Source organism: Podarcis erhardii (assembly GCF_964252035.2).
Source record: "Podarcis erhardii genome assembly, chromosome: 1".
In the NCBI taxonomy this organism is placed as follows: Eukaryota; Metazoa; Chordata; class Lepidosauria; order Squamata; family Lacertidae; genus Podarcis; species Podarcis erhardii.
The window spans coordinates 81,396,013-81,419,353 of NC_138497.1; the positions used below are offsets into that span (position 1 = coordinate 81,396,013).

The following is a 23,341-nucleotide window of genomic DNA, read 5'->3' on the forward strand; positions in this document are numbered from 1 at the left end:
GATGGTTATCATATCTCCTCTTTTCCAGGCTAAACATTCCCAGCTCCTTCAACCGTTCCTCATAAGGCTTAGCTTCTAGACTCTTGATCATCTTGGTTGCCCTCCTCTGCACACATTCCAGCTTGTCAACATCCTTCTTAAATTGTGGCACCCAGAGCTGGACACAGTATTCCAGGTGTGGTCTGACCATGGCAGAATAGAGTGGTACTATTACTTCCCTTGATCTGGACACTATACTTCTGTTGATGCAGCCTAGAATAGCATTAGCTTTTTTTGCTGCTGCATCACACTGTTGACTCATGTTAAGCTTGTGGTCCACCAAGACCCCTCGATCCTTTTCACATGTACTGGTAGTAAGCCAGAGCTCCCTCATCCTATATTTGTGCATCTGGTTCTTCCTGCCTAAGAACTAAGTTTCTGCGGCACAGGATTAAAATAGTAATGTTATCGACAAGACTGTCAAATCAAAATTGTCAAGTGGTTTCTTGACATTGCCATGTATTCATTGTGGATGGGGACAAATGAAAATATTCTCATTACTACTTAGTCAAGGAGGAGGTTGCTGGTATCACCATCAGCCATATACTGTTCCTCTACCATACTTGTCCCTATGGTTCCCTCAGATCTCTGCCTTTGGGGCTACCACTCAAGTGAGGGAAGCAATACTTTTGACTGAATAGAGTGAGGGCCTAATGCTGTGAAGTAGAGGTTACCACAATATAGAGCTATAGCAGATCACAAAGCCTAGGAATTCTAGACCAATACTCAAGGCTGTATCAGAGCAGAGATCACTAGCAATTAGTATGGTTGGCATTACACAACATACAACCACACATTGTGTGGTATAGAAATCACGCATTGTGTGGCTCAATAAATTCAAAGTGTTGGTGAGGATTATAGCACTTGTAGATAAAGGCTTTGTTAGAATGGGCTGTAGCTCTTGCACAATGCATAGCCCCAAAGGATAAAACGTTATGTATGCTGATGTGTTCATTGAATCTCATAAGAAGAATCATGAGCTGACATGACTGGTGAAGGGTGACTCCTATGAAGCATTGCTGAAGAGCAAAATAGGACGGCTCTGAAAGAAAACACCTGGAGCAATGGAATGGAAAGGGTGGTGTGTGCTGATGACAATAGGTCTCTATAAAAGCGGAGCACAGAGACACAGTTGCACCAGCCTTTCCACTGGACAGAGTGGAAGCAGAGTAGTTAGCTGGAAAACTGAGCTGTACGTGCTCAGTGGACGGTCAGGATGCCTCCAGAGTCGGGCACTAGTGTGGGAAAGCCAGAACTTGCCTCGGGTGCCCCACAGTTTTTCACCTGGGAGGAGATAGGACTCCGCACAGGCAAGGGAGAATTCAAGGAAGAGAGATGGCTGGTAATCCGAAGGAAGATCTATGATATCAGCCAATTCCATTTGCGACACCCTGGAGGAACCCGTGTCATCAGCCATTATGCAGGACAAGATGCCACGGTGAGAGCTTGTAGTGGGGCCTGGGGACCCAGAGCATTTGGGAAGAACCATAGCTTAATGGCCAAACATCTGCTTTGTATGCATGATGTCCCGGGTTCAATCTTGGTACTGCCTATTATCTCAGTGGATGTCAAGTAGGAGACATAGAAAAGGTACAGTATCTGCCTGGTTCCCTGGAGAACCACTGCCAGGCAAAATGGACAGGACTGGGTGAGATGGGCAATGGTTAGACTTAATGTAAGGCAGCCTCAGATGATCATATGATATGGTGCTTACTTGCCAACGTTGTATAATATATGAGGGTGCTAAAAAGATTTAGACTAAGGGAAGAAGCATCTGAAGGGACAGAAAAGGAAATTCCAGAAGTCGCAGGCTATTCAGAAAAGAATTTGGGTTGTATTTGGGAATGGATGGATGGATGAAGCAAGAGTCCGCAACTCCTCTTTCAGACATGGAAATGGGGCAAATACTAGATTAGAACCTTATATAATGTTAGCCTGCTTAAATCCCACAGCATTTCAATCCCAGGGGATTTAAGCAGCCTAATAATGTGTGAGATTGCAACCTTAAGCTTCAAAGCGTCTTCAAAAAATGCTTGCTCAGAAGCACCACCTAAATTTTGTCCGGGTGATATTCAAGTGGCTTTGAGGGGTTTTCCTCAGACAAAATATCAATAACGCTGGGGAGCCTCGAGGAATTTCAGAAACATCAGTGAGTTCTCTCAGGTTTGGGTGGGTGGGTGTGGTTTCTTGTTAAATTATGCTTAGGATTTCATATTTCTCTATTTGCACAGCCTTATACTCTAACAATAGCTTCCCAACCAAATTTATTCAGTGGTGTTTTCAGTGAAGTTGAAATTCATAAAGCACTGCCTATGATCAAGGGTAGCCTAAGAAAAGGCTATTTGGGTGGCATTCAGCTAAGCTTTACTCAGGGTAGACCCAATGAAATTAATGAACATGACTAGTTAGGTAAATTCATTTTAGTGGGTCTACTTGGTGAGTTTGAAAGAAAACTTGTTTTCATTGAGCATTCTTGGTAAGGGGCATAATTTATGTCTTTTCATCTGCAGCTTGTTTTTTTTATAAAAAAATTAAATCCAATAAAGCAGGAAAATTAATGGGGATACCTTGATGAATTAAAGTTAGCACTGATAACATTTTACTTGGTTCGTGGTATGCAGCACACCTTTGAAATTAATCTCAAAAGAAATAACTAATAGTTTATTTCTGTTGCTAAAACGATGAGCATTATAACAACTAAAAATAGCATTCATGTTGGAAATGGCATAGCACCTGGACATGACCTAGATGTTTCTTAATCTCCTTTGATTGATTGCTTTTATTTCTATGATGCTTTTCATTCAAATGAATCTCAAAGTGGATTACAAACAATAAAAAACCAATGACATAATAGAACGTCACAAATACAGCATAAAACACAAAATTAACAAATCATCAATAAAACAATTACACGCTATAAAACACTATTCAAAAAGCAGCAACTAAAAAATAAGCTAAGCATCACAATTACATCAGAAATCATTATCTAATTATTATGTGCAACCTAGAAGCTTGTTCTGTGGCCTACGCTAAACTGCCTGTGCCTGCCAATAATGTCTTGCTTTTGGAATCATGCCTACCGTTGGACCACTCTGCTGTGTTTGACTCGACTTTGTCTCATGACTCTAGTTATTGGACCATGCCCACACTTGGATTGCCTCACTACGCTTGATGATCCACTGAATTAAATAGGAACTATGCAATTGTTCCTTTGTTCAGACTAGCAAGCAAGCAAGCTCTATACAGTGGTGCCTCGCAAGACGAAATTAATTCATTCCGTGAGTTTTTCCGTGTTGCGAAGCACGGACTTTGTAAAGCTTCAAAAATCACCAAAGTCTTCAAAAACCTCAAAAAAGGCTATGAGTTGCTCCTCGAAGTGAATGCATGGTTTTAAGAAAAAGGAAACAAACTTGCAAGACAAAGGAAACAAACTCGCAAGACGTTTTCGTCTTGCGAAGCAATCCCATAGGGAAATCCATCTTGCGAAGCAACTAAAAAAACGAAAAACTCTTTCGTTTTGCAAGTTTTTCGTCTTTCGAGGCATTCGGCTTGCGAGGTACCACTGTACATTTTTATAGAGAAAAAGGTGTGCCACACGACTTGTTCTGGCCTATCTATTCTTAACATTGACTCACTGCTGGTCTAGCTGGATCAGAGTTGGGTTCTTCTGCTTCTCTGGAGATCACTTGTAGCCAAGTAAGCCTGTCTTCCATGAACACGGTCTTAACAGTGAGTCCGTAAGTGACTGTGGAGGCCAATTCTGGATCCGCACGTCCTTCCACAGTGGGGACATAGGTTTCCGGGAGGGAGTTGATCATGGTGTGGATTTGCCAAGTGTGCCTTCCTTTTAGCATGTTTCTCCCTTGCGACCGGAGTTTGAGTGTCTTCAAAGCCCATGACACCTTGGGAACGGCTGTTCTCCAATTGGAGTGCTCACAGGCCAGTGTTTCCCAGTTGTCGGTGTTTATACTACATTTTTAAAGATTTGCCTTGAGAGAGTCTTTAAACCTCTTTTGTTGACCACCAGCATGCTTTCTATTTTAAGTTCGGAATAGAGTAGTTGCTTTGGAAAATGATAATCAGGCATCTGAACAACATGACCAGTCCAACAAAGTTAATGTTGAAGGATCGTTGCTTCGACTCTGGTGATCTTTGCTTCTTCTTGTACACTGGCATTAGTTTGCCCGTCTTCCCAGTTGACGTGTACAATTTTTCAGCTATACTGTTGATGGAATATTTTGAAGGAGTTGGAGATGGTGTTTATAAATGGTCCATGTTTCACAAGCATACAGTAAGGCTGGTAGTAAAATAGCTTTGTAAACAAGCGTTTTGGTTTCCCTGTGAATGTCCCAGTCCTCAAACACTCTGCACTTCATTTGGGAGAAAGCTGCACTCACAGAGCTCAGGCGATGCTGGTTTTGACATCAGTGTTGGTCCTTGTGGAAAGATAACTGCCCAGGTAGGTGAAGTGGTCAACATTTTCCAATGTTGCACCATTGAGTTGGATTTGTGGTGCCGCAGAGGGGTTGTTTTGTGCTTGTTGGTGCAGCACTTTGGGGGTTTTTTGGATGTTAAGGAATAGGCCAAGGTTTTTGTAAGCTTCTGTGAAGATATTTAGGATGGTTTGGATTTCATCCTCTGAGTCTACATGCACCATGTTGTCATCAGCATACTGAAGCTCTATGACAGAAGTTACAGTAACCTTACTCTTTGCTTTCAGCCTGCTCAGATTAAAGAGCTTTCCATCTGTTCAATATAAGATTTCTACTCTAGAGGGAGTAGAACTTTTAAGAGTTTTTAGATTTGAGTTATGGTGCACAGAACAAGTCTGTCACTGACTGATGCTCCTCAGATGCCAGGATAAAAAATGGTTGCCACCAGTACATCTTTTTTTGTGGGTACTCAAGTGTATATACCCTTTTTCTAGAAGAAAAGCACTAATTAAAAATGTGGCACTTGCTTAACAACTTCATGGTGAGTGCTGGCACCCTTTATCTAGAAGAAAAGGACTAATTGCAACCTGTTCATCATGTTTAGGGACAATTGAGCTATTATGACCAATAACTGTTGCTACAACTCCCCTCCAACCATTTATCTGAATTTCTTCCAAAACAATTTAAGCCAGAAGTCATCAGGTTCTCCTTTTTCCTCTGCGTCTTTGAGGAGGGTAGAAAAGATGAAGAATGTGACCATTAGTAGTCCTCGTGTTTAAGTTCCTTTCACTCAGGCCAAGTGGGAAGGTTGAAAGCAGTTCACTTGCAGTCCACAGGGCAGGGCAAACCGGAATGGAGAAGAAAATCTAAGTCCCCTGAAAGAGATATTCTCCTCCACACAATTCCCAAATGCAGAGCGCCACAGCCACACAGGACCATGACAGTTAGTCATGCACAAACTCCCACAACAAGAATCTCGTCACAGCACATGAGGAAATGCCCTAACTACATCTCTGGCTTCTGGGCTCTTCCCAGCATTGCACCAGACTCTGCTTTTCTCAGCCATGCAAACCAAATCAGTGGAGGACCTGGCTTGGCTGAGCTTGAGAGACCCAGCATATATCTGGGTACACCAGAAGGCAAAGTTCAGTACCCCAGCAACTTTGAAACAGCAGCACATGAATAGAATGGAAGTCTACACTGATTTTGTGGCAAGAAATCAGCAGTTGTCTTTGCTACGGATCTTGCGGCTCGGGGGCTTGATTTCCCTGCTGTGAATTCGGTCATTCAGTTTGACTGTCCAGAGGACACAAATACTCACATTCACAGAGTTGGCAGAAGAGCCTGGTACAAAGAAGGTGAGAAAACTCTCCCTGTGCTGCTTTCTTTGGAGGAAAAGTTTTACTGCCTTAAATCCGCCTCTGCTGGATGTTCAGGTGTGAGAGTGAGAGTGCAAAAATGCAGCTGGTTAATTTTAGAAGCTGGAGTTAGTGGTCTTACTTTGGGTGGTGGGGAGAGGGGGTTTTAGACAGCCATCCTTTAATGGATCCATCCACACCCAGTTCTGACTCTGTTTGAGAGAGAATAAGATCGAAAGAGTATAGCGTAGGGTGTGTGTGATAATCTTGAGATAGCCAGCACCCCTCATTACTTCCCTGGACATCTCCCTGTTTCACCTTTAAGAGAGAGTCAGAGACAGAATGGTGTGGCTCTGGCCCTAACTATTGCTGATATGCCAGCCCAGAAACAAATGTCCCCAAGGGAATGCAGAAGAAAAAAAGCATTTCCCAACTGTTATCTTTACCCTAGTCTTGGAGTGCTTGGACTTACGGAATGATAACAGCAGCACACCCACACTTGAGAGACGGAGGTATCAGCAAACTCAGGAAACTTTGGGGGGGGGGGAATTGTGTGTGGGACCACTAATGAGAACCAGCACCAGCGGGGAAATTCTGTATGGAGTGGCCTTCATATGTGCCTTATTTGACTTAACAGTGAACGGGTGAAATGTATGTCACTCCCAAATGTGTCACTGGGATTTTCTTTCATCATACATCTGCAAGAGGGAATTGCCCAAAGTTACACATCCCCCAGGCAAAATTCTCAGTATGTTGTCCTTTCTTAAGCTTCTCTTTATTTTTTTCACCTACTTTACCTCCATTCTCATTTCTCTCAGTCTTTCACAAGTTCCTCCCCCTCATTTTACTGCTGCTTCTCCCCCCACCCCTCACTGGCCCACAGAGGTCCTGTTATTTCCCCTTCCAAATGTCAAGTCGTATCTCCTTCCTTGTTAAGAATTTGTATTTATTTATTTAATAAAAATTATACACCACTTGACTGTTTTTTTAAAAATAAAAAACCCTGATTGTACCTCCCTCCCCGCTCTTGACTCCCAATCCCAGCTGTCCAATGAACTGTAATTCCAAAATCACCCATCAGCCTGCATCACTGAGACTATCGGCCCTCAAGGAAGAGAACCAGCCAGCACTTTGTATCATTTGTTGTGGAGCTCAAAACAAACTTCCCAGAATATCAGCTCCTTCACTTCAGCATAGCAGCCTCCTCTGTTTTACACCCTATTTTGTTCTCTCTGTGGTTTTAGGATGCTTTCACCGCTTTCCACAAGGATGAGGACTTAGTCAAGAAATACCTGAGCCCCCTACTAATTGGGGAGCTGGCACCTGATCAACCCAGCTGTGAACCAACCAAAAATGTGAGTTTCCCTCGCAACTTTCTTTTAAGGATATGTGGTGTGGCCAGCCTCAAGACATTTTGCTGCCTGGGAGGAAGGATAAGATGGCACCCTCTCCATTACACATACTGAATATTGCTGGTCTGGAATCTGACCCATAGCTTCAGTGCTGGTGATGCTGGTGTCAGGACAGTGTCCATCGTCACACCTGAGACCAGCAGGATATCTTAAGTAGGCTGCATGACATACACAGTTTTGTTTTCTGATAAAGGGGAGTTGCTGGGGGACTTAGGAGGAAATACGGGGGTCTGGTACTGCCCTCCCTCACCAACTCTGCCTAATGGTAGGAATAACGCTGTAGATAACAAATACAGGAAATATACAGTAGCTTGCAACTACAAATCTGTAACATGCTTCGCACATGTTCTAGTTGTGGCACCTAACTGGGTGTAGGACTCCCTTTGTGACCCTATAACCTTGCTCTCAACATCTTAAGTAACTGTGTCCTAGAGATCACTGAAGAATAGAAAACACACACTGGGCATGTGATTTTTCATGATGCTGCAGAAGCTCAGTATTTCAAATTATTTGAATGTAGCCAGCTGTCCTTTTGCAGACAATCCAAGCTACAAAGACGCCCACTCCTATGGAGAATCTGCTTGCTACAGCTTCCTCTTCATCCCTCATTGAAATGAAGATGGGGAGATAGTGGAGATGGGATTGTTTGCTTTTTTAACCTGTCCCTGGTTAGACACTGAGATAAGGAGATCCCCTGGTCTCACAGTCCCTCTGCTGGCTGGGTGCCTTCCAGAGTATGTTTCTGTGAGTAAGTCTGTTCCACACGCAGTCTGCATCATATATAACCACAGATAAGAGATATTAACTTTAGGCACCTCTCACAGGCAATGCTGGTCAATGATTTTCATGAGCTGCGCACCACAGTGAAGAGGATGGGACTCCTACAACCTCGTTTTCTCTTCTTCGGCTTCATGTTTCTGCATGCTTTCCTGCTAGATACTGCATCCTGGCTGACTATCTGGTATTTTGGAGTATCTTGGGTGCCCTTCCTTGTTGGTGTGGCACTGTTCACCATTGCACAGGTAATGTATTTGTGTCATGAAGATCTCTGGGGTGTTTCTCAGCACCTCCAGGATCAATGAACTGCTTTATGATTCATAGCATTCTGCCTAGCCACAATGCTGGAATTTTATTGTGTCAGTGGAATTTCAGCCTCTTTGTTGGCGTTCTGGTCAATAAATTAGCACTGATGCTCCTGAGTTTATCGTGTAAAGCAGTAGCAGAATTCTTCACCATTTCTCAAATATATGGTGCCATACTGCATCACATTGTCCTAGCATTGCTTTTTGCCTTCCAGATCCAGTATGCATTTTTACAACATGATCTTGGGCATCTTTCAGTCTTTCAGAAGGCCAAGTGGAACAGACCATTTCACTTCATTGTGATGGGAATATGTAAGGTAAAATGATATGCAAATGGATACAATGACAATGTCCCAATAGCAGTGCCCTCTTTGCACTTCACTGGGGGAAGAAGGATCATTTCTTGGGCTTGTCTGGTGTGATGATAACAAGGATAATGAAAATAGCGTTGATGATATGATGTTTCAAGCATTCAGTGTGCTTCAGATATGGGATCTCACTCATTCCTACAACAACTCTATTAGTATTGCCTCAGTCCATACTCAGGGGGCAAAGTGATGAAAAGCATGGTTTAAGGCTTAGTGGCTTCATGATTTTGGTGAGATTTGAACAGCTTGCTATACAACACCAGCTGTTGGGGCTAAAAGACTCTGGTGAAGGACTATGGCAACTCTTTCCCCTCACTTTGGCAGTAAGGGGGCTGCTTAGAATACCTCAGTTCATGGCTAAAGAATAATTTGGGTACTACCTAGCAGTGGATCCCAGTTCACTAGGAAGTAAAGAACAAATAAAGTCAAGGTACTAAATAAGCACTACGTATCTCTGTAACATAGATATCGTCTTAAAACTTTACAAGAGTCTCTGGCCAATAGAATACACTGTTTTATGCCACCCTAATCTCTGAGCGGTGCAAGATTCCAGTGATTTCAGGCGCTTACTCAGGGTTCATGTTTCCATTTGGAAATGAGGCACAACAGAGACTGTGTTGTCTTTAGGATATATGGTTTATTTACACACATGTATATATAACCTGAGTCTACAATGGAGGGGTTCACAGCATTAGCATCACAAGAGGGTCTTGTTTCTCCCATAGCCACAGCCTTGGATTCAGCATGGCTGGCTCTCTCTCTCTCTCTCCTAGGTCATATCACTGCAAACTCCACTCTAAACTCAGGCCTTGTCCTTCTAACTAACCATGAGTTTGCTGTCTCGCATAGAGCCCTTTTCCTTTGTTTCCCTTAATGGCCCGTCAGCCAGTTGATCACCTCAACACAGGAAGCTGGTCTGGCTTATATTTAAAAACTTGCTGGATCCAGGGAGCACACAGCCATCTAGGCCCAGCAGTGAGTGAGTTGGCAGTAGGCCAGGCCAGGGAGATGCTCTTCTGATGTGGAGAGGGCCATTACAGATCTGGAGTCTTCTGTAAGGACATACATTCAGCTAGTGAGATAGATGGCACATCCTCCTTACTTCCAAAGTGAAACAATGTAATGCAATGTGTTTTTTTATGTTCTATGCTGCTCTGGGATCTTCTGATAAAGGGAGGTATATAAATCGAATAAACAACAACAACGGGGGAGGGTTTTTTTCCTCCCTCACACATATTATTATTTAGGATCAGAGAGTGAATTTTGAAAGCTTGCCTTTAGATTGAAATATTGGAACTTAATAGTAACTCAACATGGCAGGAGATAAACTCACATGTGATGGTAGGAAATGGGAGGGTACAGGATGGTAAAGTTGTATCATGTGCCCCCGTCTTTTTTTTAAAAAAAAAATCAGCCGTAGTTGAGCAAATGTATAACCTAGATTTATTAATCTCTTATATTCTGCAATCTTTATACAGCAGGAATGAGTATAGAATGTAGCTCTACCCACAAATAAATGGTATATATGTATTTTCATTATTTATGAAGGGTGGACCACCAAGCCAATGGAACCATATGCATAACCAGCATCATGCTAAACCCAACTGCTTCCGCAAGGACCCTGATCTCAATATGCACCCATTTTTGTTCAGCCTGGGAAAGGCACTCTCTGTGGAGGTGAGCAGAAGACCTGGGAGTGACTCAAATCATAGAAAAGGGAACACCATGTTAACAAAATTCATACTCTTAGTGAGCAACCTAGGAAGAAAGGAAGCATGCCATCTCCAGGGAACAGCTTTAGTGTTCCTTCCAGCAGCTCATGCTGCTGATGGGCTGATTATACCATTAGATTAGTTTCTTATTTTCCTTATTCCTAGATGGCATCTGTTCTGCTCATGACAGGCTGGAGCGGGAGTGCAGAAATGGATATGGCCTTCTGGCCATCTCCCCACTTATCCCTTTGACAGGCCAAGCTGTTGGTCACCTGATGGCAGGTGACAGCAGGTGATTTAAAGTTTCAGCTGTGGCTGAAGGAAGAAAGATTCTCAGAGAAAAGTGCGTAAACCATACCCCTCACCAGGCCATTTTATTAGCAAAAGAATCTTTTACACAGTGCTCGTAAGAACCAATCATATTTCCTCTGAGCATTTCATCAAACCCATGTGGGGAGAAAGTTAACCTATAAACACTAGTCATCCATGCATACTTTTGGGGTAAATAAGTTGAGAACTACAAAGGGGTGCATCTAGCAACCCCAGAGGTGAGAAATAAACATGATAAGAAGGATGGCCAGAAAGACCAGATCACTACCACCTTCATGTGAGATCTGTTTCCTGGCTCCAAGATTAACATCTTAAGATTATATATAAGAAAACTACATCAAAGAACTCACCCACTATCTTTATGGCACAGGAAGCCTGCCTGGCGAAGCAACTGCTGTGTACTGCTGTGTACGTGACGTGAGGAGAGAGAAATGGGCAGTCGGGTCAAAAGGGCCAGAGATGCAGAGGTGTAGATTGATCAAAAATCATATCAAAATAGTTTAAACCCAGTCAACACAATGCTTTCATTGCTGAAACAGATGGCTTACTCTATATTTGTTATAATTCCTCATAGCAATCCCACCTGATCACTACATCTCTGGATATTTGCACTCCTACATGTAGGCTCCCAAAATAGGGTGCCATCACTGAGAAGACCCTACGATGTATAATGTCTCCTCCCCAATTGTACTCATTAGAGCTAACACAAGGATCCCTATTGTAAAGAATGGAAGTTAGCACTCAGAAAGTTTATATATGGTTGTCAGCTTAACCATGTTACTTCTCCTCTCCATCTGCAGCTTGGCAAGAAGAAAAAGAAATACATGCCTTACCAGCACCAGCACATATACTTCGCCCGTGAGTGTCCCTGCCATTTTATAATAATAATAACAATAATAATAATATACTGTATTTTTCGCCCTATAGGACGCACTTTTCCCCCTCCAAAAATGAAGGGGAAATGTGTGTGCGTCCTATGGGGCAAATGCAGGCTTTCGCTGAAGCCTGGAGAGCGAGAGGCATCGGTGTGCACTGACCCCTCTCGCTCTCCAGGCTTCAGGAAGCTATCCGCAAGCCTTGCGAGCCCGGGGGAGTTCCCGCGGGCTCACAAGGCTTGCGGGCAGCAGCCTGCATCCCGAAGCATGGGGTGCCCTCCGGAGGATGCTCCGTGCTTTGGGAAGGTGTCCGCAGCAGCCTGTTCTGTGGTCGGGGGTCGGAGGAAGCTCGGGCATCCCCCGTGCCAGCCCCGCGACTGGGGGAAAAATCATTTTTTCCCCTTTATTTCCCCCCCCAAAAAAAACCTAGGTGCGTCTTATGGGGCGGTGCATCCTATGGGGCGAAAAATACGGTATTATTTATACCCCACCCATCTGGCTGGGTTTCCCCAGCTACTCTGGGCAGCTCCCAACAGAATATTAAAAACACAATAAAACTTCAAACATTAAAAACCTCCTTAAACAGGCTTGCCTTCAGATGTCTTCTAAAAGTCAAACAGTTGTTTATTTCCTTGACATCTGATGGGAGGACGTTCCACAGGGAGGGCGCCACTACCGAGAAGGCCCTCTCTGGTTCCCTGTAATCTCAGTTATCATAGTGAGGGAACTGCCAGAAGGCCCCCGGAGATGGACCTCAGGAGTATGAATCCAGAAATTGCAACCTTTAGTAAAGCCATGCCTTGTGGTGGATGAGAACAATGGCATTATTATCGGGTGGCATAAATTTTTTTGACAAAAGTTTTAGAGGGATGATTTGATGAAAATATGGAATTCTATTTTAAGTTATTGTTATTGTATTACTATTATTATTATTATTATTATTATTATTATTATTATTATATACTACTACTACTATTTGGCCAGTATGACCAGAGATGGATAGATAAATAGACGTGAGGGAGTCCAAAGAAGTGTTGAAATTGTTGTAAAAGAAGTAAGATTGTTTATTATGTGTGCATTTATATTTAAAAACTTTAATAAATATTTATAAAAAAAAAAAAGATAAATAGGCTGTATTGAGTTTGGGTGATTTACATCTTTGTAATGTTCTTGTTTTCTGATTTCACTAGTTTTGGCCCCGTTGACCTTCGTTTTATACGTCCAGTTTGCTGTATTGCGTTTCGCATTTCAAAGGAAAAATTGGCTGGTAAGTCACCTGCATATTTGCAGTGGTTTCTCCTCTGGATAAGTCTATTTGGGGAGGGGTATAAGACAGAGCAGGAACAGTGGCAGTATGCAGGGAGCGGGGAGAAAGGTAGGGTCCTGACACTTCCTTTCGCTCTCTGGTGCTATTGTACGCTGCTGTGCAGTGAGCTAAGGCAACTGGGAAGACGTTGTTCTCTGCATACCTTGGAAGATCTACATCTCCTATGAGGCAGCTTTGGGCCTGTTGACTATGTAGTGCATCAGGACACCAGAGAAACAGGGGAAGAGGCAGATCTCCCTCCCCTGCATTGCATGTTGCTCCTGCTGTCATGGGCTGGTAATGCTTTAGGGCAGGGGTAGGCAACTTAAAGCCTGGGGGCCAGATGCGGCCCAATCGCCTTCTTAATCTGGCCCGTGGACGGTCCGGGAATCAGCATGTTTTTACATGAGTAGAATGTGTGCTTTTATTTAAAATGCATCTCTGGGTTATTTGTGGGGCCTGTCTGGTGTTTTTACATGAGTAGAATGTGTGCTTTTATTTAAAATGCATCTCTGGGTTATTTGTGGGGCATAGGAATTCATTCATTCCCCCCCCCCCAAAAAAAAAAATATAGTCCGGCCCACCACATGTTCTGAGAGACGGTGAACCAGTCCACAGCTGAAAATGGTTGCTGACCCCTGAGATTAGTGAGCTTCCCTGGGATCTCTGATTTGAACACCCTCCTAACAAAAAGCTTGGGTGACATCAGCAGATGAGAAGGATAAAATCCCTTCAATGAATTATTCCAGGAATTCTTTTCACTTTGAAGAGAAATGTAGCTTCCTGTAGAAAATCTACCTGGCCCATCAGATTCAGTCTTGTCCCATCTTGACCATTACTGATCCCCTTCATGCCCTTTCCTTTTATCATGACAGCATCCCTGGATGTTCTCATGCATGCTCTTCATCCATATTTTGTTATGGCCTTTGTGTTCTCCATAGTTGTTGCATACAGTTAGTAGATCTGAAATGAAGGACCTGGCAACTGTTTTCTAACCTATTCCCCCCCCCCCCTTGGCAGGAGTTTGCTTTCATGATGTTTTACTATGTCCGCGTCTGTCTCATGTATGTTCCTTTAATGGGATTTAAGACCTTCATGGCATACTACTGGTTGGCCAGGTAATAGTTCTTCTGCTTTTTCTGCTCTACAGGCTTTCCTTAATTTATGAGCTGTGTGTTTAGAATACATGCTCTCTTCATGTAGAAACTGGCTCCTACATATGTCAAACCCTCATACCACAATGACACAAAAGCAGCCCAGGAAGGTGCCTCACAGGAGAGACTGTGCCTCCTCTAGTGGTTACTCTAAACCGGTGGTTTCTAGATGCCCCCACAGCCACCCATGGACCAATTGAAAATTGTTGAGTGTCTTCAAGGACCACTAAATGAACATTTTGCCTGTTGTAATAATTGTAATACACTGCGTGAGATGCCGAATGGTTTTTAATTTCATTTTTGCAGTCATGTTGCAAAGCACCTGATTGAAGCTTATGGACCACTGTTCGGAAACCCCTGCTCTAAATGGCTTTTGGTCTCATGCAGGGTTGAGAAACCAGTGGGCCTCTGGATGTTACTGGACTCCAACTCCCATCATTCCATGCTGGCTGAGGCTCATGGGAGTTAGAGTCCAACAGCATGTGGTGGGCTACAGGTTTCCCATCCCTGATCTAGCGATTTCAAAGCAAAATAAAAAGAAGGGTTGTGGCCTTTATGTGTTTACCTTTAGCTTATCTGGATGGTGATTGTTAGCGTTGTTGCTTGTCTGCCTAGGTTCCTAGAAAGCTCTTGGTTTCTCTGGATCTCGCAGATGAACCATATTCCAATGAACATTAACTATGACCAGAATTTAGACTGGGTGTCTGCCCAGGTAAGATAACTACTGATTTTATCTTCATCTTTCTTTCATATAACAAGCTCATTCCTGAATATATTTGGGCACAGGGAAGGAGACACCTAAGGAACCACATCAACTAAAGCCCTGCACAAGGATTTTGGCATGTGCGATGAGGCTTTCCCATTCCACCCACCCCACCCCACCCCACATCTCCTGAAATTGGCTCCAGGGGGCTGGGAACAGTGGGCTGGCAGCTGGAGAAGAGGGGAGATTATTCCATTTAGCAAGCTGCAATGCTTGTGCAAATAGAATGTTTGGAAGAGCATCATGCTGAAGTCCACTCTTAGTATTGTATATTGTTGTAACCTGCCCTGGAACCTTAGGATGAAGGGTGGGTTAATATTAATAATACTGGCAACTCTCAATGTTTCCAGGGGTTATGGTCCAGGGATTGTGCATAAAGCCAAAATCGTGTATTGTCAAAACAGATTGGGTGCAATGACTGGTGGAATTGCCAAAGTCCTCCCCGCTCGGATGTCCACCTTCTTTCTTTCTACCCCCTTTTGATGATATATATATATATATATATATATATATATATATATATATATATGGAAGAACATAAAGCTGAATGTGCACAAGTTAAATGCATGTAAGTTACAAGTTACCTGTAAGTTGCAAGTCACCAAAACAGCCTTGGCCCAGTATACCTAAAGGAGAGTCTCCACCCCCATCATTCTGCAGCCTCCCAGAGTAGCTGGGGAAGTCAGATGAGCAGGGTATAAATAATAAATTATTATTATTACTACTACTACTATTATTATTACTATTACTACTATATAATGGTACAGGCTGCTGGGCCTGGGCAATGTATCGATACATCACCTAGGACTGGTTTGGGAGCCAGAGTGTGATGGCGCCTTCACCTGGCAGTATATCATGGGTGGGGCTTGCCTGCACCTGTCTGCTGCCAGCACCTGGCGGAAGAAACAACCTGCATTGGCCCCGGCCCTGTGAGGCACCTGGGTGAAATTGCCGCCGCTCCCACCGAGGGAGCTGAGGCAGTTTCACCCTGGTGCCTCGTGGGGCTGGCACCATTGCAGCTTGTTCCTCTGCTTTTCAACATTGCGATGTATCACTATGCAGTGGTACCTCGGTTGTCGATCGCTTCGAAAGTCGAACATTTTGGCTTTTGAACGCCGACAACCCGGAAGTGAATGTTTCCGTTTTTGAATGTGCCTTGGAAGTTGAATGGCTTCTGCGGCACGTTTCTCCATTTTTTCAATGGGTTTTGCCCACCGCCCATTGCACCTCCATTGTCAAGCGTTTCGGAAGTTGAACAATCTTCCAGAACAGATTACATTCGACAACCGAGATACCACTGTATTGTGATGTTTGGCTGGTGATACATCGCAATGTTGGAAAGCTGACAACACCCAGCCCTACAGGCTGCATTGCAAATTCTTCCTTTCCATTGTCTACTAAGGCCCATAATTTAGCCAATAAGGATAGGGATCATAAGATCATAGAGACACTAATGCCAGATTAACTTTGTTTTCTGACCTGACACAAGCATAGAAGGAGAAAGTGTGGACAAGAGGGAAGGATAGCTTGTGGTACTAATCTTGTTTCTTAATAGCCAGTTATTTATCGTCTTGCTTGCTCCCTAAGGCTAAGAAAATGCCAAATCTTTATGTTGTGGTTTCCCTATACAGCTAATATTAATAATAATAATAATAATAAATAAATAAATAAATTTATACCCTGCCCTTCCTGGTTCAGAAACTGGGCTCAGGGCGGCCAACAACAAATTTAAAACACTTAATTGTGATACAAAAAACCCAGCATAAAATGCAGTATAAAAGCGAGAATAACAATAAATTCAAAGTTCAAAAACCAATTTAGGGGAAAATCCATCCAATAAACATTAGATGATCACTAGGGCTAGCTGGCTAAATTAGTCCTATTTGGGCCAGCGAGGAGGCCAGGGGAGAATTAGCTGTGGGATCCCAGAGTGGGTAATCGTCATAAAAAGGGGAGTGGGAAGAAGGAAGAATATAATCAGATGAATGAAATTAACCTTTGCCCTCTATTCAGTTCACATTTCAAGTTAACCTACCTAATTTGCATTTTCTGAAACAATAGGAAAACCAAAAAAGTCATCTTTCAAAATCCACACTTTTCTGAATTTTTCAATGCAGTTCTCCTGCTGAATAATGGTTACAAAAGTGAATTTACTGGGATAAAAGTGTCCATTAAAAGGCATGTGTTCATGAAAATAACATACAAAACTGCATCATATTACAGGAAATTGCATTGCAAAATGTGTATATTAAGTAGAATTGCATACAAATGTGAATATTAAGAGAAATTTGTATTAAAATGCTGGTGAATGTCCATGAGGACTTTTTCAACATAAAAATCACAAACTGATGTGGAAATAGGGGGAATTGAACTTAAGAGTGAGAAAATAAGAAACAGAAAGAAACCAAAATTGGCAGATTCACCTGTCTGGCTGGTGTACCGGCCACCTAGCGCACCAGCAGCCACCCTGTCAGGCCTATTGGAGGCAGTGGCCAGCTGGGCCTTGGAGTTCCCTAACCTATTGGTATTGGGGGACTTCAACATCTATGCTGATGCCACTCCCTCCTCACAGGCTCTGGACCTGGTGTCTTCCATGGCAACACTAGGGCTCTCCCAGTTTGTTTCGGGCCCCACACATCAAGCAGGCCACACACTGGATTTGATCTTTGGCGTAGGTATAGATGTGATCATGCCTCCTTCGATGAAGGTGCCATGGTCTGATCACTACGCTGTGAAAGCCAGGATTGACTTTCCACCCCCACCCTGCTTAGGTGGCGAGCTGATTTGGGCTCGCCCGCAGAGGCTGATGGACCCTGATAGATTCCGCCAAGCCTTGTGGGACCTTGCTCCCCCTGGCGACTCATTGACTGAGCTTGTTGAGGGCTGGAATATCCAGCTCCTGGCAGCCATTGATGAGATCGCACCTAAGCGCCCTCTGCGACTCCGCAGAAACCGGGCTCCGGAAAATGAAGCGGGACCTCAGACAGCTAGAGCGAGTATGGCGGGGTGCCCGTGACGGAGCCTCAAGAACATCTTATAGGGCTTTTATGAAAACCTACGACATGGCGGTGAAGGCTGCTAAGAAGTCTTACTTCTCGGCCTCCATTGCATCCGCTAGCTCTCGCCCGGCACAATTATTTAGTATAATCAGGTCTTTAACGTCCCTTGAGGGACAGCCAAATTTAAATAACAATTTGACACACAGCTGTGAGGCATTTGCAAGCTTTTTTGCGGAGAAGGTCTTGTTGTTCCGCCATGACCTCCCTGCCAATTTGGATACAATAAAGGAACTGGAGGCCCCTCGACTGTCCTCGGGTCCAGTATTGATGTGGACAGACTCCTCCGAGCTGGAAAGCCCACCACCTGTCCTCTCGACCCGTGCCCGTCTTGGCTGATTAGAGCGTGTCCAGACGAGGTGCGGGCCCTCCTGGGGGATATCATCAATTTGTCCCTTGGCACCGGGACATTCCCGGGGAACTGAAGGAGGCAGTGGTGTGCCCGCTCTTAAAGAAAACATCATTAGATCCTTTAGATCTATCCAATTACTGCCCGGTTTCGAATCTTCCGTTCCTGGGTAAGGTGATTGAGAGAGCGGTTGTTGAACAGCTTGGTGGGTTTCTGGATGAAACATCGGCTCTGGATCCATTCCAGTCCGGCTTCCGCACTGGTCATGGGATCGAGACAGCTCTGGTCGCCCTAACAGATGATCTTCATAGACAGCTGGATTGAGGCGGGTCAGGGCTGCTGATTCTTCTAGATCTGTCAGCAGCTTTCGACATGGTCGATCACGAACTCCTGGACCACCGCCTTGCCGACATGGGGATCCAGGGCACAGTCCTTCAATGGCTGTGCTCGTTTCTCTCTAGTTGGGGACAGAGGGTGGCGCTTGGTGGGGGAATTGTCATCGCGCCACTCCTTGGTGTGTGGAGTACCTCAGGGTGCGATACTCTCCCTGATGCTTTTCAACATCTTTATGCGCCCCCTCGCCCAGCTTGTCCGGAGTTTTGGGCTGGGTTGCCATCAGTATGCCAATGACACCCAACTCTATCTGTTGATGGATGGCCATCCTGACTCAGCCCCAGACACACTGACCAGATGTTTGGAAGCTGTGTCTGGATGGTTACGTGGGAGCTGGTTGAAGCTAAATCCTTCGAAGACAGAGGTCCTGTGGCTGGGACGGGACAATATGGGATTGGGGGGGGCAACTCCCATCTCTTGCAGGGGCGCAATTAGTGCCAGCACCGTCCGTTAAGAGTTTGGGTGTAATCTTTGACACCTCCCTTTCCATGGAGGCGCAGATTGCAGCTATAACAAAGGCGGCATTTTTCCATCTCCGCCAAGCTAAGCAGTTGGCTCCTTACCTCTCTCGCCTGACCTAGCCACTGTGATCCCCGCGACGGTCACCTCCAGACTGGATTATTGTAACTCGCTCTACGTGGGGCTGCCCTTGAGACTAACCCAGAAACTCCAGCGGGTGCAGAATGCTGCAGCGAGACTCCTTACGGGGGTCCTCGCTGTGAGATCACATTCACCTGGTGCTATACCAGCTGCACTGGCTCCCGGTGGAGTACAGGATCAGGTTTAAGATGCTGGTTTTAACCTTTAAAGCCCTATACGACCTAGGACCCTCGTACCTACGGGACCGCCTCTCCTGGTATGCCCCACAGAGAATCTTACAGTCTTCAGATAAAAACATCTTGAAGGTCCCAGGCCACAGAGAGGTTAGGCTGGCCTCAACTAGAGCCAGAGCTTTTTCGGCTGTGGCTCCGATTTGGTGGAACACTCTGTCACAAGAGACTAGGGCCCTGCGGGACTTGACATCTTTCTGCTGGGCCTGCAAGACAGAGCTGTTCCACCAGGCCTTTGGCCAGGGCACAGCCTGACTCCCTCCCTCGGCAATCTTCGCGGAGCTCTGGTCCAATGGTTGCCAGTGGCTTGATTTGAATTAACTTTATAATGAATGATTTTAGAGTGTTGTTTGTGCTGTACTTTTTTACTGTTTTATTGTTTTTAGCCGCACTGAGCCCGGCTTCGGCTGGGGAGGGCGGGATATAAATAAGATTTATTATTATTATTATTATTATTATTATTATTATTATTATTATTATTCCTACTTCCCAATGCAATTAATTCACTATAAAAGTTATTTTCCTTCTTGTATAAGAAAATTGTGTGTGTGTGTGGATATAACAAATTGCAAATGTGTTGATCAGTGGCTCTTAATGCTGCTTTTATAGTGCTTAAATAGATCTATTTGGTGCACTCTGAGGTCACCAATTATATAGTGGAAATAACAGAGGAACATGGGAAAGAGTCCAAAGTTTCTCTGAAGTTTCTTCAACCTGCTACAGAGAAAACACACTTTCCAGTTGAAAAACAACTTGCCTCTTCAGCAGTGCAAGCACCAAAATTCCACAGTGTACATAGTTCTCCACTCGTGATTATAGCCTATTTTCATCATGGTCACACAACACAGATGCAGTTGTTGAGTTCAGAAGTTTTTTTAGTGGCATCACATGTGGTACCAACAAGGAAAAGAAACCCACAAAGAACAATTAAAAACAGTAGTATGCAGTACAACAAAGATTAAATGAAGGAATATGGTGTGTTGAAAATGAAAGAAGTGGGATTCATCACATTCCTCTTTCTCACTTAGCTTGCAGCAACGTGTAATGTGGATCAATCCCTGTTCAATGACTGGTACACAGGACACCTAAACTTCCAGATAGAGCACCAGTGAGTAAAAATATACCCTTTTATGAATGTATGTGGGAGAGCCCCTAATGGATCACCCCCAAATCCTGAATGTTACTTCACGCCTGGAAAGACAGGTGGTGGCCAGGAGTGCTTTTGCACTGCTTAATAAACTAAACATTTAATAGGCTAAACCAGCCTTGGACAGCCAAATACCCTCCAACATTTTGAAGCCAAAATCCAGGGTGCCATCTGCCCAGAGGCCATCTTCCTGTCTTTTATCACAAGAGCACAGTGGTCCATTTCAGTTGTCAGGATCTTATGTGATTTTGCTCCACGGTTACCCCCCCAAAAAATAAACCCTACTTTTCCCAGGCACAATACCCAAAAAAGTGTGTTCTGGGGCACAGTGTAAGATCACGACTCCAGAAAAAGTGCTTTTTTAAAGGGGGAAATCATGCCGCAAAATCATGCAAGAGCATAGCAGCCAAAATGGCCGCCATTCTCTCATGATAAAAAATGGGATGTCCCTTTTTTTCAGGGACACTTGCATGGTACACAGCCACGTTATCTGGGCCTGATGGAAGTTGTAATCCTAAACATCTGGAGAGCACCAGTTCATGGAAGGCTGAACTGGGCAGGACTGGGATGATTTTGGCTCACTTAAGGTTCTCTGCTAGCTGCTTGACCCCATTTATCCCTCTTTTCATCACAGCCTTTTCCCAACGATGCCTCGCCACAATTATTGGAAGGTCGCTCCTCTGGTGAAATCCCTCTGTGCCAAGCATGGCATTGAGTACCAATGCAAGCCCCTGCTCATGGCTTTTGCAGATATATTGCAGTAAGTGCCAGTTAACTGAAGGAGGATCACTGAGGTAGGATGAATTGGGGAGTGGGGAATTGAGTGGGGGGAATCCTACTGGGCTTGGAGCCTACATGTAAAGTGGAATCAATAAACAGCTTATTCCAGTCAGGGCAAGTGCCTGAACAGCTTTCAGTGGGTCCCACTTGCAACCCTGTGAAAGATGTTGTCTCAGCAAGGTTAAAAATGACTATCAGGGACCCCCCCCCCCCCGGAACTTTAAGCAATCCTTAAAGGTCGCAAAGTTGGCTCTGTGATCACATGTTCCTACATGGCTGTGGAGCAGCAGAAGCTCCAGGGAAGTTATCCTTGGGGTCTGAGGATGATGGGAGAGCCACATCCTTAGGCCAGGAGGGTACAGAAGGGGTTTCCGAAGTTTTCCCTCCCCAAGTCGGGCAACCTGTGATTTGTCCAAGTCTGAATCCCCCTCAGTTAGGGCAATGCTGTGACCCAGATTTAGAGGACATGACAGACAGCAGCACTGGTAGGGTATGGAAGAGATAACTCTTATGAAATGTTACTGTCTATGATTTATGAGGCCATTTCCCCCTTTCCTTCTGCAGCTCTCTGAAGAAATCAGGGGAGCACTGGCAAGACGCCTATCTCCATGCATAAGAAGAGGAAGGTCCTCAGGAACAAATCTTCTCCTGCCACCATCTGACGCTGCGGGGAAAATGGGAAAAAGCAGCCTTGGAAAGCATAACTTTGAGTGGGGATTAGCTAGATCCTAATGAAACTGTGAATGATTGTTTTTCTCTTGAACTTGGGACATTTAGCTCTAGAAACTTTGAGAAACTCCAAAGAGACTGGGAAAGGCAAATCAATGCATAGCGTACTTTGCTTTTAGCGTTTTAGTCAGCCTGCATGGCAACAGATACACCACTGACACAGCCGCTGACCAGCCTCAAGCCACGCTGGGTGTATCCATCCTGAAGCTTTCCTTCTGCAGCCAATCCTTGGGAAGACTTTGCATGGATAATCCTTTCAGAACAACATGTTCTAGACAGATGCATTCTCCTGGTTCTGACCTCAGGGGCACCACAGTGCCTTGCAAATCAGTTTGCCCAAGAACATTTTGGCTTGTGTTGACACAGGGCTAGCACTTAAATGACAGGTCATGTCAAGGATACCATGTAGAATGTGCTCAGTTTCCATACCTGAAACATACTGCCCAAACCAAATTAAAACACATTCTTTTGGGGCACAACCTCCTCTCCTTCAGGCAGGTAACATTACTGAACTAAGGCAGGTTCATAAATGACTTGTTGCTGTATAGTAGAGAAGACCTACTGACTCTTACAGAGAAGCTGTCCCTGATATGCAGTGTAAGCCAGGAGCAGAGGACGCTTTGCCTTTTTTATTTTAAGTGTGGGGTATCTGATGGAGAATTTGCACTGTTGGAAAATCTGGAAAATCTGCTTTTTTTTAATAAAAGCCCTGTCTACTTGGGGATGCCAGGGATTATTAAAAACCATAGCCGTTGCCATTTTCTTGAGAAGAGGTGCATTGCTTCTTAAGCATGAAGAAAGGCCTGTGGAGAAGATCGGGGACAACGTTAGTTTTGGAGACCTTCTATGCAGGCATGTGAGATGTCCTGGTGATGGATCCAGCCTCTTGGTCCCCCAGCGGCTGCATGCTGCTTCTCCAGGGCATCAACCTGGACACTGAGGGCACAAACTAAGGCCATGTGTTTGGGCCTTGCCCAAAGCCACCAAGAACTTCTGCTCTTGATAGTGCATCACTCTGTTGTATGTAAGAGTTCCTCAAGAAGGACACTGACAAACTGGAACGTGTCCAGAGGAGGGCAACCAAAATGGTCAAAGGCCTGGAAACGATGCCTTATGAGGAAACGATGCCTTATGCCCCCTCAGTTCTTGTTTGGGTACTTTGAAATACTATGTTTCCTCCCCACCTTCAGCAATTGCTATCCCCACCCCCCAAAACAACTCCATA

The 23,341-nt window shown here is 44.5% G+C and overlaps 1 protein-coding gene across 1 annotated transcript; it reads left to right on the top strand.

The window, feature by feature from the left end:
• The first annotated feature begins 1,158 nt into the window (after positions 1-1,158).
• On the top strand, positions 1,159-22,409 carry LOC309327897 (acyl-CoA (8-3)-desaturase-like). Its single transcript, XM_081837520.1, has 12 exons — positions 1,159-1,477; positions 7,075-7,185; positions 8,067-8,264; positions 8,540-8,641; positions 10,241-10,369; positions 11,535-11,592; positions 12,800-12,876; positions 13,936-14,033; positions 14,685-14,781; positions 20,489-20,568; positions 21,242-21,367; positions 21,952-22,409. The coding sequence occupies exons 1-12, from the start codon at positions 1,256-1,258 to the stop codon at positions 22,001-22,003; spliced, it is 1,350 nt and encodes a 449-aa protein (XP_081693646.1). The 5' UTR covers positions 1,159-1,255; the 3' UTR covers positions 22,004-22,409.
• The last annotated feature ends 932 nt before the right edge of the window (positions 22,410-23,341 follow it).

Excerpts from the sequence above, each read along its gene's own strand:
- LOC309327897 (XM_081837520.1), top strand. The coding sequence starts at position 1,256 with ATGCCTCCAGAGTCGGGCACTAGTGTGGGAAAGCCAGAACTTGCCTCG. Across the intron at positions 7,186-8,066 it reads GCTGTGAACCAACCAAAAAT|GCAATGCTGGTCAATGATTT; the intron begins GTGAGTTTCCCT and ends CACCTCTCACAG. Across the intron at positions 14,034-14,684 it reads GCATACTACTGGTTGGCCAG|GTTCCTAGAAAGCTCTTGGT; the intron begins GTAATAGTTCTT and ends TTGTCTGCCTAG.